The sequence below is a fragment of the Barbus barbus genome (genome assembly GCF_936440315.1).
Source record: "Barbus barbus genome assembly, chromosome: 5".
Taxonomy (NCBI): domain Eukaryota; kingdom Metazoa; phylum Chordata; class Actinopteri; order Cypriniformes; family Cyprinidae; genus Barbus; species Barbus barbus.
This window is the reverse complement of record NC_136733.1, coordinates 15575561-15591706: the sequence shown is the minus strand read 5'-3', so window position 1 is coordinate 15591706 and position 16146 is coordinate 15575561. Positions and strand designations below refer to the sequence as shown.

Genomic DNA, 16146 nt, shown 5'->3' with positions numbered 1-16146 from the left:
ACGAGGTTGTTCTTTTCATGAACTCACTAAACAAGAGAAATGACTTAATCAGCATCTGACTGACTAAACTGCATGTTCTCATTATTTTCAATGATGTCTGTCTCAAAATGAATTGATAGATTTCTGAACTCAAGGTTCATGAAACTTGGAGTTGCTTACTGGTGACAACATAGTTAAAGAAATTCATCTGCTACAGATTTTGTGTAATAAAGGTTAATTACACAAATTCTTACACAAACAGATGTGATGTGTAAGAATTGACCACCATCAAGTCCGATTTGGATTACATGAAGAGACAGAAGCAACTAAGACTAAATCCATGGAAGAACAACTTCTCCAAATGACCTTAAAATTGTACCAAGGAGAATCAGTGGACTTTTATAGGCAAAGGGTAGTTAGTTAGCAAAAGTTTATTACATAAAATCTATCATTGCTTTGTTTTTCACTTTACACCATTTTTTTTTTTACTCTTGCCTAAAACATTTCACAGTACTGCAGTTTGCAGTACTCTTCAGGGTTCTTAAAGGGATGGTTCACCAAAAAATGAAAATTACCCCATGATTTACTCTGCCACAAGCCATCCTAGGTGTAAATGACTTTCTTTTTCCAGACGAATACAACTGGACTTTTACAAAAAAAATTCTGGCTCTTCCAAGCTTTATATAACGGCAGTGAATGGTGGTCGAGATTTTGAAGCACAAAAAAAGTGCATCCATCCATAATAAAAGTACTCCACACAGCTCCGGGGGGTTAATAAAGGTAGCATGAAGTGAACGCATTTGTGTAAGAAAAATATTCATATTAAAAAGTTTATGAACTGTAATCTCTAGTTTGCGATAACTGACGTACTCACATTCACGAGACAGTGGCGTTCCAGCGGATGACGTAGGCGCCGGCGTAGCGTAAGCTCCAGAGAGAAGTGACGAAGACGGAAGCGCAGAGGTCAGAGCAAAACCAAACAAAGGTCATGGATTATGAGTAGAAAACGAGGATTTAGATTTTCCTTTGCTATAAACAAAACTTGGTTCTAGCGAGACTAGCATATTCTCACCGGAGCGTCCGCTACACCTGCGTCATCCGCTGGAACGCCACTCTCCACTCTCTCGTAAATGAGCGTACAACAGTTAGTAGAAGCTAAACATTATGGTTTATAAAGTTTCAAATATGCATATTTTTCTTCCACAAACACATTGCTTCACTTCAGAAGGCCTTTATTAACCCCCCAGAGTTGTGTGGAGTACTTTTAAGATGGATGGATGCACTTTTTTGAGCTTCAAAATCTCAGCCCCATTCACTGTCTTTACAAAGCTTGGAAGAGCCAGGGCATGTAACTCTGATTGTATTGATCTTAAAGAAGAACGTAATATAAGCCTAGGATGGCTTGAGGGTGAGTAAATCATGAGGTAGCCTAATTTAATTTTTTGGGTGAACTATCCCTTAATAATTTAACGTACCTAAGACTTTTTTAGAAACAGTAGCAAATGGCTACTAGAATTCTGTAGGAAACACCGATATGCCGTCTACACTGATTACGATCTGCAGGAATCACAGACATGATGAGAAAGCAATAACAACTAATGGTCTCATAACAATGTTTTTGTTTTTTTTATTATATACTAAAGAGTAAGAAGGTCTCAAGCTCTCCATTAACTTTTTAAAATATTTTTGGCTGTACAAAATGTATTGAAGGGTGGAAAAACCTGTAAGAAGCTTTGGAAAGTGATAGTAATACCCTTCCCTGTGCTAATACACCAAAATCCGTCACACACATGTGAAAGCAGCTAATTACGATAAGCCTTTGTCAACCAATTAAAGCTAGCTCAGATTATTGCCGTAAAACCCTTCATCCTTAATTTGTTCTCCTTGGACGCAAGACAGGACCTGGAAGCATGAGCCCTCTAAAGTGAACTACTTTACCCATCCCTCTCGACAGACGCCCCCGACTCCAATCTCGATTTCAGCCACGTCGGCTCTGAGCTACAAAGCTGTAAACTTGAATACGGGCTAAACTAGGGTGGGTTTAAAAACAAGCACAAACCTTGAAACAGCAGGAGTGATGAATATGAGCTGTAAAACAAACAAATAAATAAATAGCGCAATCCTAATTCCGGGCCTTGTGTTCTCATGGCAACTGCAATCCGTTTCCTTGGAAACTAATCTCGAGGCATGTGAACAATGCAGCTCTGGCCTTTAATGTCTCCAGACACTGGGAGCCATTATCCCAGCCTCCGGGCAAAGCCAAAACCACAGACTGCACAGAGAGAGCCCAGTACTACTATTACTCGTCTGAAAACCTCCTATAAATCCTGCTACAGCTCAAAGCCGGATGCCTCTGCCTGAGCGTAATCTCTGAACAACACTTCATTTCTCTAGTTCGTTTTGGATTCATTCAAACCACCAAATCTAATTCACTATTTGGGTCCTTAGTTGAAAAATAAAAGTCCTGCTAAACTGCAAAAATGAAAATTCTGCATTTAATTCAATGTTTTACTTGCCGTTTTCTTAGTAATTATTTGTGAAACTTACTAGGATTTGTTTTTTACAGTGTATGTTATGATGCTTTAGCATAATGGGTGTCAGAATCAGCACTTGCATTGCACGTTCACGATAAAGTTTTCAGACAGTAAAACAAACTAGATATTTGCATTTTATGAAGAAAATGTGAGAGGTGCTTGCACATTCAAAACTTTCTCACAATGCCAGGTTGGATCCCTCCTTCACAAAAAAAATCTGCCATACATTTTTTATTTACTTATTTAATTATTTTTATTTTATTTGCCCACTTTATCTCAGAAGTCAAGTCTAGCCAAGCCAACACAAAAGAAGAAGATATTTTGAAAAATGATGGTACCAACCAAACAGTTTTGGTTAGCATCGACTTCCACTTTCTTGTTTGTTTTTTTGTAAATGAAGATTATTGGAATTTACAAGAAAATGCTATTTCCGTGTTTAATTCAATGTGTACTACGTACTAACATTTTTTTTTTAAGTAAATCCAAATGAAACAATACACTGATTTTTTCAGTGTATGTTCTGATACTTCATCAGCGTATTAATGGACGTCAGAATCTACACTGCAAGTAATGTGTAAACTGCTATTTATTTTTAATTAATTGTGCAATTTACAAGCAATTTCTGAGTGAAAATTGTTTCTACACCAAACTTTCATCAGTGTATCCCTTTAAGGTTAATAGATCATTTTGAATCTTACCCGATCAATAACAATAACAATGCGTGCCTTAGAAAATAATCTTACTGAGTTATAATCTTAAAAGAGTTCATGTCATTTAATAGCTTCATCTTAACACTTCTAAGTTTAACAAAACTCTTTGAAGAAAAGGAGATTGGTGAGACTTCCTCATTGAACAGGCTTATCCTATCTGCAGGTTCAACTACATTCATCTGACACCTTAAGCTTCATGTATAAATGACTTGTTTTGTACTCTACGCTAAGCTTTCTTTGCAGTAGCCAAAAGACATGAGTTAACTACAACAAATATATTTTCTTAGGGTGAAAAAACACTAGAAAAAAAATCAACTGGTGACACTCCTAAAAAAAAAAAACTGCAGGAAAAGTAGGGATCCGGACTGACATGCTTAAATGCTCAGATTAATGACTTCCTCCTTGTTAGGAGTCCGCCCTGCCAAAATACCGTTTTTCATTCACGCTATCTGAGATCCTCAGCTCGAGGGGGAAGCATAATGTAGCCGCTCCTTTACTTCTTGAATTACTGCCTGTATGGTGATTAAAGATATTACTGGCATCTCAAGAAAAGTGTAACGTGGGTTTTATGAGTGGTTTTGCCCTAAGAGGCTTGTGGCTCCGCCATTGATACACAATACTTCTGTTAATAGCCTTTATACAGATTCTGCTCACAGATCCCTTCAGAAACACAACTGTATCTAAATCGTTCAGCTCAGAGACTGATAATTGACTTTTAATTGGTCCTAAGTCCTTTCACCCTGAACATTTTCCCCAAGGCCACACAAACATGTTGCATCGACTAAACACAAAGCGCTGCCTGCATGGGAAGATACTGCCCTGCTTCTGATCCGCTTCGGGAAAGATTTACTTCTGCGATTCAAATCAAAAATGCATGACTGCTAAAACAGATAACTTGGCAATGTAATGGCCAGCATATGGGAATATGTGGATTGAAAGACTGTGAATCAACCAGCTTTCTAAACCAACACCAAATTAATTTAACTAATTCACCGTACAAAAAGTACTGAAAATACTTTGATACTTAATGACAGCATATTAATATACAATTGCATTTACATGCTACTTGGTTCTCTCATTTAAATAGGCCTACCATCTTTTTAAGTTGAAGAGAAAATGCTTTCTTTATGTTTCTGCTACAAATGGATATATGTAGATTGAAAAATGTGTTTCAAATGTGGTCATTAGCTGTGAATAAACCAGATTTTTAAACCAATGTCAAACTACATTGTTTAAAGCTATTTGCTTTGAAAAAAAGCACTGAAATCATGATACCTTGACTAAATGATTGCCATATTCATAAACAACTGTACATGCTATCTGAAGGTAATTCAACGAATACCATGGTACTATTTCCATAAAATATGGTGCTTTTGTTATGAAAGGATGAAGGTCTAATTTAGTAGTCCTAAACTTGTGATTTGTAGGCCCGTTGGAGACAGATCTTACAAAAAGTACTGAAATCAAGATACTTAAGATATAAACTACGGTACTGAATGATTGCCATATACATATAGAATTGTATTTACAATTTCATTCAAATATTATTACATCCATAAACTATGGTACTTTTCGTTGTGCTCAATTGGTGATTCATTAGTGTTTTGGAGTAAAACAATGCTAAACGCAAAAGACCGTAAATAAATTAGAATCTAAAACATCAATCTAAAACCGTATGATAAAGTATAGTTAGAATGACCAAATAATCACCTTTTTAAAGAGGAGAATATGCTTTCTGTATCTTTTGCTGTTGGTATCATATTTTTGTAAGAAATATTGGAAGGAAATTAATTGTCTTGGTAATACCACAGTTTTTGTTCTATACAATCCTGTTAATTTCCTTGTCGCCCTACATTTAAGGAATCATTTTGCATGTGCAGTTCATGGTAGTATTAATAAACTTTCATTTTCAGAATATTTTGTACAGTAAACAACTGCTATAAAATCTGGGTGAAGGAAAACCACAAAAAAAAAAACACGGACAGCTTGTCCTGTTATAAATACACAGGCCCAATCCGACAACAAGTCATTCTGGGATGTATGAAATATGGTTCATGTTTCAGTTACAGACTCATAGCGAGACAGCATGACATAAATCATAAACTCTCATTGTCTTCATGAATGGATCTGACAGTCGAGAAGTCCTTCGAGGAAAACCGAGCAAGTTTAGAGACATGTGATATTATTACTCCACAGCAAACTCACTGGGACACATTCAGTTATGCATAATCTAGAAAAGCAGTCTTCATAGTAGACTCAGATTAGCAGCCACTGATAGGTGGATTTGACATTGTAAACATGACCTTCTCAGGTCGACAAACGCGTCTGTAATCACGGCGATTTTCATCAGATTGTGCGAAATAAAATCCACTGACTGTAATTTATCACATCACCCGGCCAACAATGCAACTGCTCTATTTAGGCAACTTGCTAGCCCTCAAATGGTGTTGCCATTTTCACAAGACAAACACAACAGGAGAATTGCGGCTACTGTTAGCTAAAACGCACAACGCAAATGCGTTGAATTGTTTATCTTATCCACGGTGTATTATAACGCGTGTTACTTTGATAAAAGCGTCTAAAACCTCGCGTCGAGCGTCACGGATTCGCGTGCGGAGCGTTAGCATGATAGCCAGTGTGCTAACACTCCTAGCCATCCTCCTCCCCCTAAATTATAATCTGTAATTTCACTTTTTCAACATCCATAAAAAGTCACGTGCTCAAGAACGATACTCGTAAATGGTTTTTCATACAGACATAACCAGAATTACATTTAATCCTTACCGATTTCCCCGTGTTTAATTACCTTATGCTGTCAATCCCGGAATAGGTTTATTCTCCGTTTAATCCAACGGTAGTGAGAGCTGAATTCCCATCTAAAGAAAGGCGAGAGCGACTTTCTTAAATGTCATAATCTCGAATGGTTTGTAGTCTGCTGAGATGGAATCGGCGTGAATTATTTGATCAATTAGCCCCGTTTTCTTTCTGTTTTCTTTAACAGAGGAGTGTGTCCCCTTTCCCCTTTCTTTGTTCTGTAATCCAGTAAAATTGAAAGTCATTCGCCTCCGCTAATCCCAGCCCAACTCAACAACAGCATCTATTGGCTGTCATTTACATACAGGATTAAAGAACCGCTGGAACAGCACGCGCAGGACAAATGTGTGCAACTAACTCTTTGGACATTGTGACTGGAACATATTTCTCTCTGCCTATCGCCACAACCCCCCTGTTATCGTTGCTTTATTTTAAGAGGGACCAGACCTGATAACATGTACCGTTCCGGTTCAGTTCAGTTTAGGAATAAACACATCGATTTCGTCAATATGTAAATGCATTTATAATTATAAAATGAGGATAACGCAACGAAAAAAAAACGAAAAAAAAAAAAAAAACCTGATGCAACAAATCTTAAATAGGTTGAATTACATCTAAACAAGTAGCCTTATTTAATGTATTTAATATATGTATATAAAAATGATATATTATGAACAAAAATATATATGCAATATTAATTACCCTTTTAAATGTACTATTTGTAATATCCTTTGTAGTTATATAATGTATATTAAAAATGCTCATTTGTTATCAGATATATTAACCTCATCAAAATTTATTCAGAATTATCACATGAAATAATTTAAATCATCCCACTTTTAACCATGGATGAGTTTGTTATTAGATAACAAGGGTTCTATTATATCTGTTTTCTTATTATTAGAAGTCTAAATAACGAAAAGTGCATTCATTAATTCATTTCTCTAAAACTGTCTGGGTTTCTGAGACCCCAAACTTAGTGGGACGGTCTCAAATACACACCTTTATCAAACACTAGGTGGCGCTATTATAAGTATTTTATTTTTATTTATTTATTTTAATTGTCAATAATTCTGCAACAAGTTCAAAATTTATTTGAATTCCTGGGTCAAGACAAACAAAACATGCGTCTCGTGTAATTTCTGCCTATAAAATGGTTAGATTCATGGCAAAGAAAAAAAAAATAGATTTAAACCAATTTAATTTCTAGTTGTGGCCCACAATGACAAACTGCCATAAAATACCTGATAGACATTAGGATGTTTAGAGGATATGCACCATATTTTGGCCAGTTATTCTTATAGGACCCAGCAAACACAAACATTTTGGTCACAGTTCAACCTTTAAAAATTAGTGCAATTAAAAACGGTAAGCAATTTAAAATAATTGGAATAAATATAACGTTTTGTATATATTAAAACGCATCAATGCAGGCCTAATAATAGTCATTTTGTATAGTTTTGAATATTATATTTCTTCATGTCTAGCATGTGACACAATATTATGGCAGCATGATAATGATCTGTGATCACAAACTGCTGTCCAACAGAGCAGCAGAACAGCCTTCAACAGTTTGGCTGGTTTGTTTTGTTATGTCTCTCCCTAACGGTGTAACATTGTAATGCGTGTATCCCGCCGCTCTGTCATTCCGTAGTGACTGCTCATTAGATTTGCTAGTTTTTAAACACAAGTTTAATTTATTTCCATTTTCGTCCAGCCTAAACTACTGTAGCTACTATTACAAGAACTATAACTACTGGTACCAGTTAAAGGGACAATTCTGTCTTTTTATGTTTTTTTTTTTTTTCTGCTGAACACAAGATATTTTGAAGAATGTGGAGAACCAAAGTATTTCTGGTTCCCACTGACTTGCACAGTATTTTTTCCATACTATGGAAGTCAATGGTGGCCAGCAACCGTTTAGTTAACCCTTACTCTTCAAAATATTGAAGAACTATTGCTTTAACACAGTACATGCACGATTAAGGTAACGGTATAAGAATCAGCCATTAAAAATCCAATATTACTGACCACTAATCTGAATATTAATGCATCCCAATATGGTGGAAAAATATAACAGTAACCTTTTCAAATAAAAGCATGACATTTTCAGGTTGAAATGGCAAAATGTCTTGAGAATGACAGATAAATTATCTCATATAGTGTATATAGTATATAGTGATGAATTGGAAAGTGCTTATATACAAACCCTCCCTTTTGAAAATAAGAGGAACCTATATGTTACAAAAAAAAACGCAACAAAGTGTCTCTTTTGTTAATGTTTAATTACTTGGGAACCATTACAGCAAGTGGTGAGTGAACTGTTTCCCAGCAGATAAAAGGCATTTTTATCGAATCCAACTGCAATCTAAAGCTATTTCAACTGCAAAACTTGGGGCCAGCCCTATCATTTTCCCTATTCTTTTTGAAAAAGAAAATGCTTTCTTGGTTGTAATGACAATCGCATCAGTATAAAGTTGCCTAATGAACAAACATGACCTAATTGCACAGTATTTCATCAACATGGTTTTTCAAAGGAGATAATCAATTCTGGAATACCATTGAGCAGACACCGATTCACGGGATTGCAGTTATGTTTTGTACTGTTTCTGTTTTAACATCAGATTTATTACTACAAAGGTGTGTATGGACAGAGAAATCTGATCAGAGAGAAGTCTTTCTTGATCTTTTAAGGGGAGGTACTACAGTTGATCCTTTCCTTTTATCAAAATACTTGCATTTTAACAAAATAAAAAAATCAATTTAACTTTAAAAAAGCTTGTTTACTTTAAATATTAAATACAATACTGTGTGCATGTAAATGAACAAGCTTTTTGCACTTTTTTATAAAGATAAAATTAAAAAGGCAAAAGAAAATCCAGCTATATCATTTGGGCAAAATGTCATTGCAATGAAAAATAGTTCATAGAGTCAAAATTGTTAAATTCAGCTACAAATTGTCACTAATGTAGTACCTCCTCTTAAAGAGTGTCAAGAAAAGATTTTCCAATCTGAATTAAAAGAATGAAACGATTCCAAATTAAACAAAAGCTGTTGGTTCATTGTTCGAACTACAGGATGGGAGTTGGCATTGTCTGCTAATATTTGATAATATTACAAAAGTATGGACTAATATTGACTGAATCTAAATCTGGAATACTGGTTCTTGAAGCGTTACGGTGCACCTTAACTTGCTAACTGAACATGGTTGCGGAATACTGTATAATTCATACCTTAAAATTCATGTCTCGATGAAAACAATCAACACAAAAATGAGCAGGAATGGAATAAGGGAGCCTGTCTGGTTTATTTACTTGTTTGCTACAGTGACCAACCCAAGACCTTCAAAGCTTATGCTGGAAGCTGGCCAGTTTATCTCTTTGAATATACCATTTTTGAAAAGCATAGATGGCAATTAAATTAAACGGTATAAATTGAGGCCAAAAATGTTTTCTAAACTGCAAACGGTTACGGCCAATATATGTATGTATAGCAGAGTATTGGATTTTCCGAGGATTCAAGTATCCTGACCAACATTTTCTCGTTTGTTAAGTCACTGTCCATCTCGGAGGTAGTCTACAGGGTTGGTGTGCCAGTTTGTCCGTGTTGTATCACTGACCTTAAAAACCACTTCCGTTATGTCTTTTTAAAGCATCTCGGATCATTTTAGATATTCTTCGATTTGTGGTTTCTGTTTGTTCATCTATAAAGTCATTGTTTTGGTGTAAACTGTAAACAGAAAATAAGATGTCCGGTGAAGCATTAGTCCAAAGGTCTAGGCATCAAATTGTCTTCTTCTTTCCCAATACACCTCCATTCTTCGCTAAACATCTGAGAACCGTTTTAGCCCTCATCAGTGTTCTTCCTAGACAGAGAAACAGAGTTTAGGATGATACAGAAATATTAGGATTCTAAATCCTCTTCGAACAAAGATCTATTAACCTCTTGAGTGAAGGAAGTGTCTTCTTGATGGATTCCATTTGCAGAATTTGCACTAGCATGTGCCTGTGAACACAAAGAAATAGTATTTCAATATTTATGACACTGTTGGACCGTGTTAGTGTGTCCATTGAAGAAACAGCCAGGAGCAGTAGCAGGTTGAGGTGAGGTGCCAACTGTCTGTTGTTTACCTGGTTCTTGTCCGGTCGGGTGCGCATGGCCTGCACTAGCTGGTCCACGTGTTGGTTGTGTTCCAGAGCGTTCCTCAGGGCATCTTCTGTGCTCAGCAGCCTTTGACGCAGATGGGTCACCTCTGTGTCTGAAGCAGATGGGTCCATCATCGAGTATCGACGGTGATCTGGAGATGACCTCTCCCGACCCTGATAGAAAGAAATTGTACATTAAAAGGGATGCACAATATATAAGTGAACATATCAGTCACAGTCAAAAATAGTGTATTATATAATAAAAGCATCTTTATATATATATAACTTTTTTTCTTTATATATATATAATATATATTTTCTTATTTTACTTTGAGATATACATAAAAATACATATTATTATTTATTGCATGACTTAAAATAAATGATATAAAATAAACACACTGACCCCAAACTTTGAACATGATGTTCTTTAAACTTCTGTGCTTTGCTTTATTTACCACAAAATGAAAAAAGTATCACAGTTTATCCACAAAAAAGTTAACAGCACAACTGTTTGTTTATGTACAGGTGCATCTAAAAAAAATTGGAATATCGTCAAAAAGTTATCGTTTTGGAATATCGTTTTTAATTTTGATGATTAGAGCTTACAGCTCATGAAAGTCAAAAATCAATATATTAGAATATTTCCTAAGATCAATCACAAAAGGATTTGCAAAACAGAAAAATTCAAGTTCTTTAAAGTATGTTCATTTATGCACTCAATACTTGGTCGGGGCTCCTTTAGCACAAATTCCAGCATTAGTGAAGTGTGGCATGGAAGCGATCAGCCTGTGGCTCTGCTGAGGCACTATTGAGCCTTCAGCTCGTCTGGATTGTTGGACTGACTGTTTCTCATCTTTCTCTTGAAAAATATCCCATAGATTCCATATGGGGTTCAGGTCAGGCATGTTGGCTGGCCAATCAAGCACAGTAATATCATGGTCAGCAAAGCACTTGGAAGTGGTTTTGGCACTGTGGTGCTAAAGGCCTGCTGGAAAATGAAATCAGCATCTCCATAAAGCTTGTCAGCAGATGGAAGCATCAAGTGCTCTAAAATCTCCTGGTAGATGGCTGCATTGACTTTGGACTTGATAAAACACAATGGACCAACACCAGCAGAGTCACGGCACCCCAAATCATCACTGACTTCGGAAACTTCACACTGGACTTCAAGCAGCTTGGGTTCTGTGCCTCTCCAGTCTTCCTCCAGACTCCACGGGTTTCATATATGCAACTCTCCATAGATTTCATCCTAAAAGTGTACATACACACAATTTTGCGTACACACAAAAGTTTTCAGATTTATAAAACCATGCGTACACCAGAACCTGTGTAAAAATCCCAGTCAGGGGAAGATTGTGCGTAGGTGCATCTCCACCTCATCTCCTCCCAGAAATCACCATATATGGAGCTTACAACACCTAGTTTTACTATACATAACCTCTTCTGCATATCATTTCCATGCATATTCCCATCCATGTCACACCATGTTTAACACTGTCAAAGGTACAAGACATTAAGGAAATATGAGATATGGACTACAGCCTAAATACCATTTGAGCCAAACATTATTTTTTATTGCTAAAAATCATTCAATATCCTTATGTTTTAGAATAAATATATCAAAATATTCATAAAAACAAAACTGTTTAAAATGGTTATCAAATAAATATTTTAGAATAAAGTTATAAGGAATAAAGCTGATCTCATTCTTTTACACTGGCCAAACAGTATTTCCGTTGTTTAAAACAATTCAAATCAAATTAAATTTATGCAGTTTTGTTGATAATGTGAACATTTTATAGCTATTTTGTTAGTGGAAACAGATAGGCTTATATTTATTGCAGTGTAAATGCAGTGTCTTGCTCGGTGCGTCACTGACTTATTTTAAAAATGAAACGTGCAAATCTTACCGTTTACTTCCAGTTGTATCCTTCAAATAAAGTGGTACTTTTCATAATGTTGTGGATATGCCTTCACACAACCTCCGTTCAGCTGCGGTTGTACAGTTATTATTCAAAACCGGACAATGGACCTTTCGACCACCGAAAATCCAGCAGTGTCCGCCATAATATTGCGGTAAGTGCGCATCATTGATCATTGTTCTAGCTAAAAGAAATTCTCATAACATGAGATCTGCAGTTTAGTTTAAAGATGAATTATTGTGCACTTATAGCACTCCTCACTGTCATTAAAAGAGGGAAAGTGATCAAGCGCATCCACTACGAATATGTCTAAGTTCATATAATTTTGCTTTAACTTCTGCATAAAGAACTCTATGTAATTTCAGTCCTTTTATCCATTAATGAGAGTGGAATATTTAATGTAAATGTGCATATCGACATGAAAACAGAGCTTAAAATCATTGTTTTTCCTTAATAAATTTTCTCACACCAGGAAAAAGAGTTTGTACGCATGGGTCAGAGTTTGCGTAAATGTGCGCAAATTTTCCAGTCAAGTTTGTTTTTATAAATCCCAACTTTTGCATAGGAAGCGGCGTACGCCTCTTTCAGGGCTGGTTTTGTGCGTACGCAACAGTTATAAATGAGGCACCTGACCTTGATTTCCAAATTGAATGCAAAATTGACTTTTATTTTAAAAGAGGACTTAAAGGACTTACAATTAAATTAAATTTAAATTGATAGGTGGCTGTGACCCATTAAAATTACCTAAATTTGTTTTCCAGTGATTAATTTTATACACGCAAAAAGCAGCATTAACAACATGAACGTGAGGATTCACATGCACGTCACTCACCTGCAGCGCTTCTGCGAACGGAGAAAAACAAGCTATTATATATAAAAGAAATATCAAAAGTATGTTTGAGAGGTAACTCGTCTTTTTCTTACCATGTATAAAATAAGTTTAGATGCAATTTAATAATATGAATATGATTTAATGCGCTACAGGGAAATGGTGCTTTAACGTGAGCAACACCATGAACACGGACGCTGCCTATAGGCTAATTCTGTCATGTGACACCACATTTATTTGCGTTAAAGCCCCTTTTCTCGACAAAAAGTGTTTCCAAACAAATTTTTGCAACATTTGAAGTATCAATATGGAATTTATGCGCTAAAGTTAAACGGAAAAGGATTGTGTCGACACATGAGAAATTTTATCGATAATTGGCATTTCCATCAGCTATATAGTAAATATTTTAAAGCACTAAATATTTTTTCACCAAAAAATCCTTGGCTGGAAACCTGGTTAATGATCGTCTTCTGGACCAAGTCAGCAGTCTTCTCCATTATTGTGGTTTCAAAGAACAAGAGATAACCAGAATTTATACTGTAGAGATGGTCATTAATTGAAACTCAAATGTAAATATTCTAATATTTTGAGATACTACATTTTTGACTTTCATGAGCTGTAAGCTCTAATCATCAAAATTAAAACAAAAAAACGTTTTAAATGTTTGAGATGTGAGTCATAAAAAAAGTTGCAGGTTTCTGTTCATATATCTCACCAGCAGCAAAAGTTTCTCTCGCAGAGTTTTGATGTCATCCTGTAGTTTCTGTTCCTTCACCCTCCACTCGGTCCTGTGGACTTCACGGCTAAGTTCCCAATCCACTCCCGCAGAGTGACGCGGAGATTCCAGCAGAAACACCCGAAGCTCATTCAGGCTCCTGATGTGCAAACACCCAGAAAAAGACAAAATATTGCATAAAAATATTAATAATAATATAAAATTAATATATTAGGGCAACATCCTTCTGTATTGTAATGTGTGCTTGACCTAATCAAAGCCAACCAACTCTAATAAGTGTAATAAGCTTTTGTATATATTCTCAATGCATTCACTGCAAGTTCTTTAAAAAGGATAGTCCACCCAAAAATTTAAATTCTGTCATCATTTACTCGCCCTCAAGTCTTTCCAAATATGTATGAGTTTTTTACTCAGTGGAACACAAAAAAGTACATCTGAAAAATGTTGATAACCAAACAGTTTTGATTCCAATTGACATCCATAGTATTTTTGGTACTACTATGGAAGTGAATGGGAACCAAAAATGTTTGGCTACCAACATTCTTCAAAATTACGTTTTTGTGTTCCACAGAGCAAAGAAACTCATACAGGTTTGGAAAGACTTGAGGGTGTGCAAATGATGACAAGATTTTCATTTTTAGGTGGACTATCCCTTTAAGGGCAGAGCCCAAACCCCTGACAGGATATTCACTGTCAGCATGTAGCATTGATTGAAAAGGATAAATGACGTTTTGGCCACAGTTTTAATCAGCATAATTGTCTTCATTAACTCAAATTGCTCTTGAGTAGATCACAATCAGCAATGATACATGGCTAACCATTTATCCTAGTGTATTGGGAAGCAATACAATCCAGATGATGGTTCTCCATGACAGGAATAAAATAGAGGCTCAATTACACACTATATTTAAGTTTACAAGTGTAAGTTAGATGATTAAAGCATTTCTTGAAATGTGCTTCAAAAACTGAGACAATTATTTCCATGTGGACCATATGCTGTCATTATCATCTCAAGTGCTTAAAAGCTCACTCACAACTGTAATAAATCATAAAGTGTCCTCTCCTCCTCCTCCACGTTATGCTCTTTACCTCTCTTTCTTCAGAAGCTCCTGGCTAATAATTACAAGCTGGCCTGATGCATCATGGGATTTCTTGGTCATGGACTCCAGCTCCACCTCCAAGCGCATCTTTTCCTTAACGAGTCCATCTGCCGCCTTCTCTCCCAAACAAACCTTTTCCTTCAAGGCTACACACAAGATTATTGTTAGCAGTAGAACAAAATATCACTAGCATCATCATATGGTATGTTATATATAGCTCTCTTAGTTTTTTCACAAAAACATAATGAGAATGACATAAATGTAACTTTAAATGTGATAATTACCAGTTATTTGGGTCTTCAGGGCATCTACTTGGGTTGTTAGAGTGGATACTTCTTTTTCCCTTTTTGTGAGTTTCTCCAGAGTTTCTAATAGAAAGTTTGAAGTTATAAACACAGGTATAGAGAACTTTCACATGCTGAAATGTCTGAAAACTGCTGTGTAATTACTAATTACTAGTTAAATTTAGATTAAAAGAAACAAAATAAAACATTAATATCTGAATGATTTAGCATACCACTGTCAACTCATTTACTACTATTCAAAAGTGACGTGACGTGGCCAAGTATGGTAACCCATACTCGGAATTTGTGCTCTGCATTTAACCCATCCAAAGTGCACACACACACAGCAGTGAACACACACACACACCGTGAACACACACACACCGTGAACACACACCCGGAGCAGTGGGCAGCCATTTAAAAAAGTATGGGTTATGAACATTTTTTGGGAAAAAAGCAATGTATTCAGTAACAATGCATTGAAGTGACAGTAAAGACATTTATGATGTTATAAAAGACTTATTTTTCATATAAATGCTGTTCTTAAAAAAAAAACTACATATCATGGTTTTCAACAAAAACTGTTTTTAACTGTGATAGTAGAAAATCTCTCTAAAGATTTCTGAAGACTGAATTAATGGTTGCTAAAACAAAATCAGCTTTTCCAACACAGGAATAAATTAGCCTACATTTTAAATTGTACTAAAATAGAAAACAGTTGTTTTCATTTGTAATAATATTACACAATATTACTGTTTCACTATACTTTTTGGTCAGATAAATGCAGCCTTGTTGAGCATAAGAGGCTTCTTTCAAAAAACCATACAAAGCCCAAACTTTTGAGCCGTAGAAGTAAACATTTTTCATTGTCAGTATTTGTACACGTACCTTCCATATTCTGTTTTAGTTTAATCTTCTCTTCAGAGTTGTCATTATTTTCGATCATCTGGATGGGCAGAAAACATTATATTTAAGTGAACTTTAAAAAAACACTTTTTATGAGTTTTTTGTTGTTTGTTTGTTTTAACTACAGTCAACAATCCTAAAGGTTTTAGAATTTACATTCTGAATTTGAACCTAATACCATATG

The 16146-nt window shown here is 35.6% G+C and overlaps 2 protein-coding genes across 6 annotated transcripts in view; both read right to left on the bottom strand.

Annotated features, from left to right (window-relative positions):
- LOC306869700 (general transcription factor II-I repeat domain-containing protein 1-like) overlaps positions 1-6481 on the bottom strand; it is a 30095-nt gene extending 23614 nt beyond the window's left edge. For 2 of the 4 annotated variants that reach the window (XM_079416573.1, XM_079416575.1), the window contains exon 1: positions 6030-6481. The gene's annotated coding sequence lies outside the window, so the exon portion shown is untranslated. The remainder of the gene's footprint in view (positions 1-6029) is intronic. The other 2 variants (XM_079416574.1, XM_079416576.1) reach the window with 2 other exon arrangements.
- A 1833-nt stretch (positions 6482-8314) lies between these two features.
- LOC306870548 (CAP-Gly domain-containing linker protein 2-like) overlaps positions 8315-16146 on the bottom strand; it is a 49293-nt gene continuing 41461 nt past the window's right edge. For both annotated transcript variants that reach the window (XM_079417866.1, XM_079417867.1), the window contains 7 exons: positions 15945-16002; positions 15057-15140; positions 14762-14918; positions 13652-13811; positions 10168-10356; positions 9980-10042; positions 8315-9902 (listed from right to left, as the gene is read on the bottom strand). In XM_079417866.1, the coding sequence (XP_079273992.1) occupies positions 9891-9902; positions 9980-10042; positions 10168-10356; positions 13652-13811; positions 14762-14918; positions 15057-15140; positions 15945-16002 (723 nt within the window). In that variant the 3' untranslated portion in view covers positions 8315-9890. The remainder of the gene's footprint in view (positions 9903-9979; positions 10043-10167; positions 10357-13651; positions 13812-14761; positions 14919-15056; positions 15141-15944; positions 16003-16146) is intronic.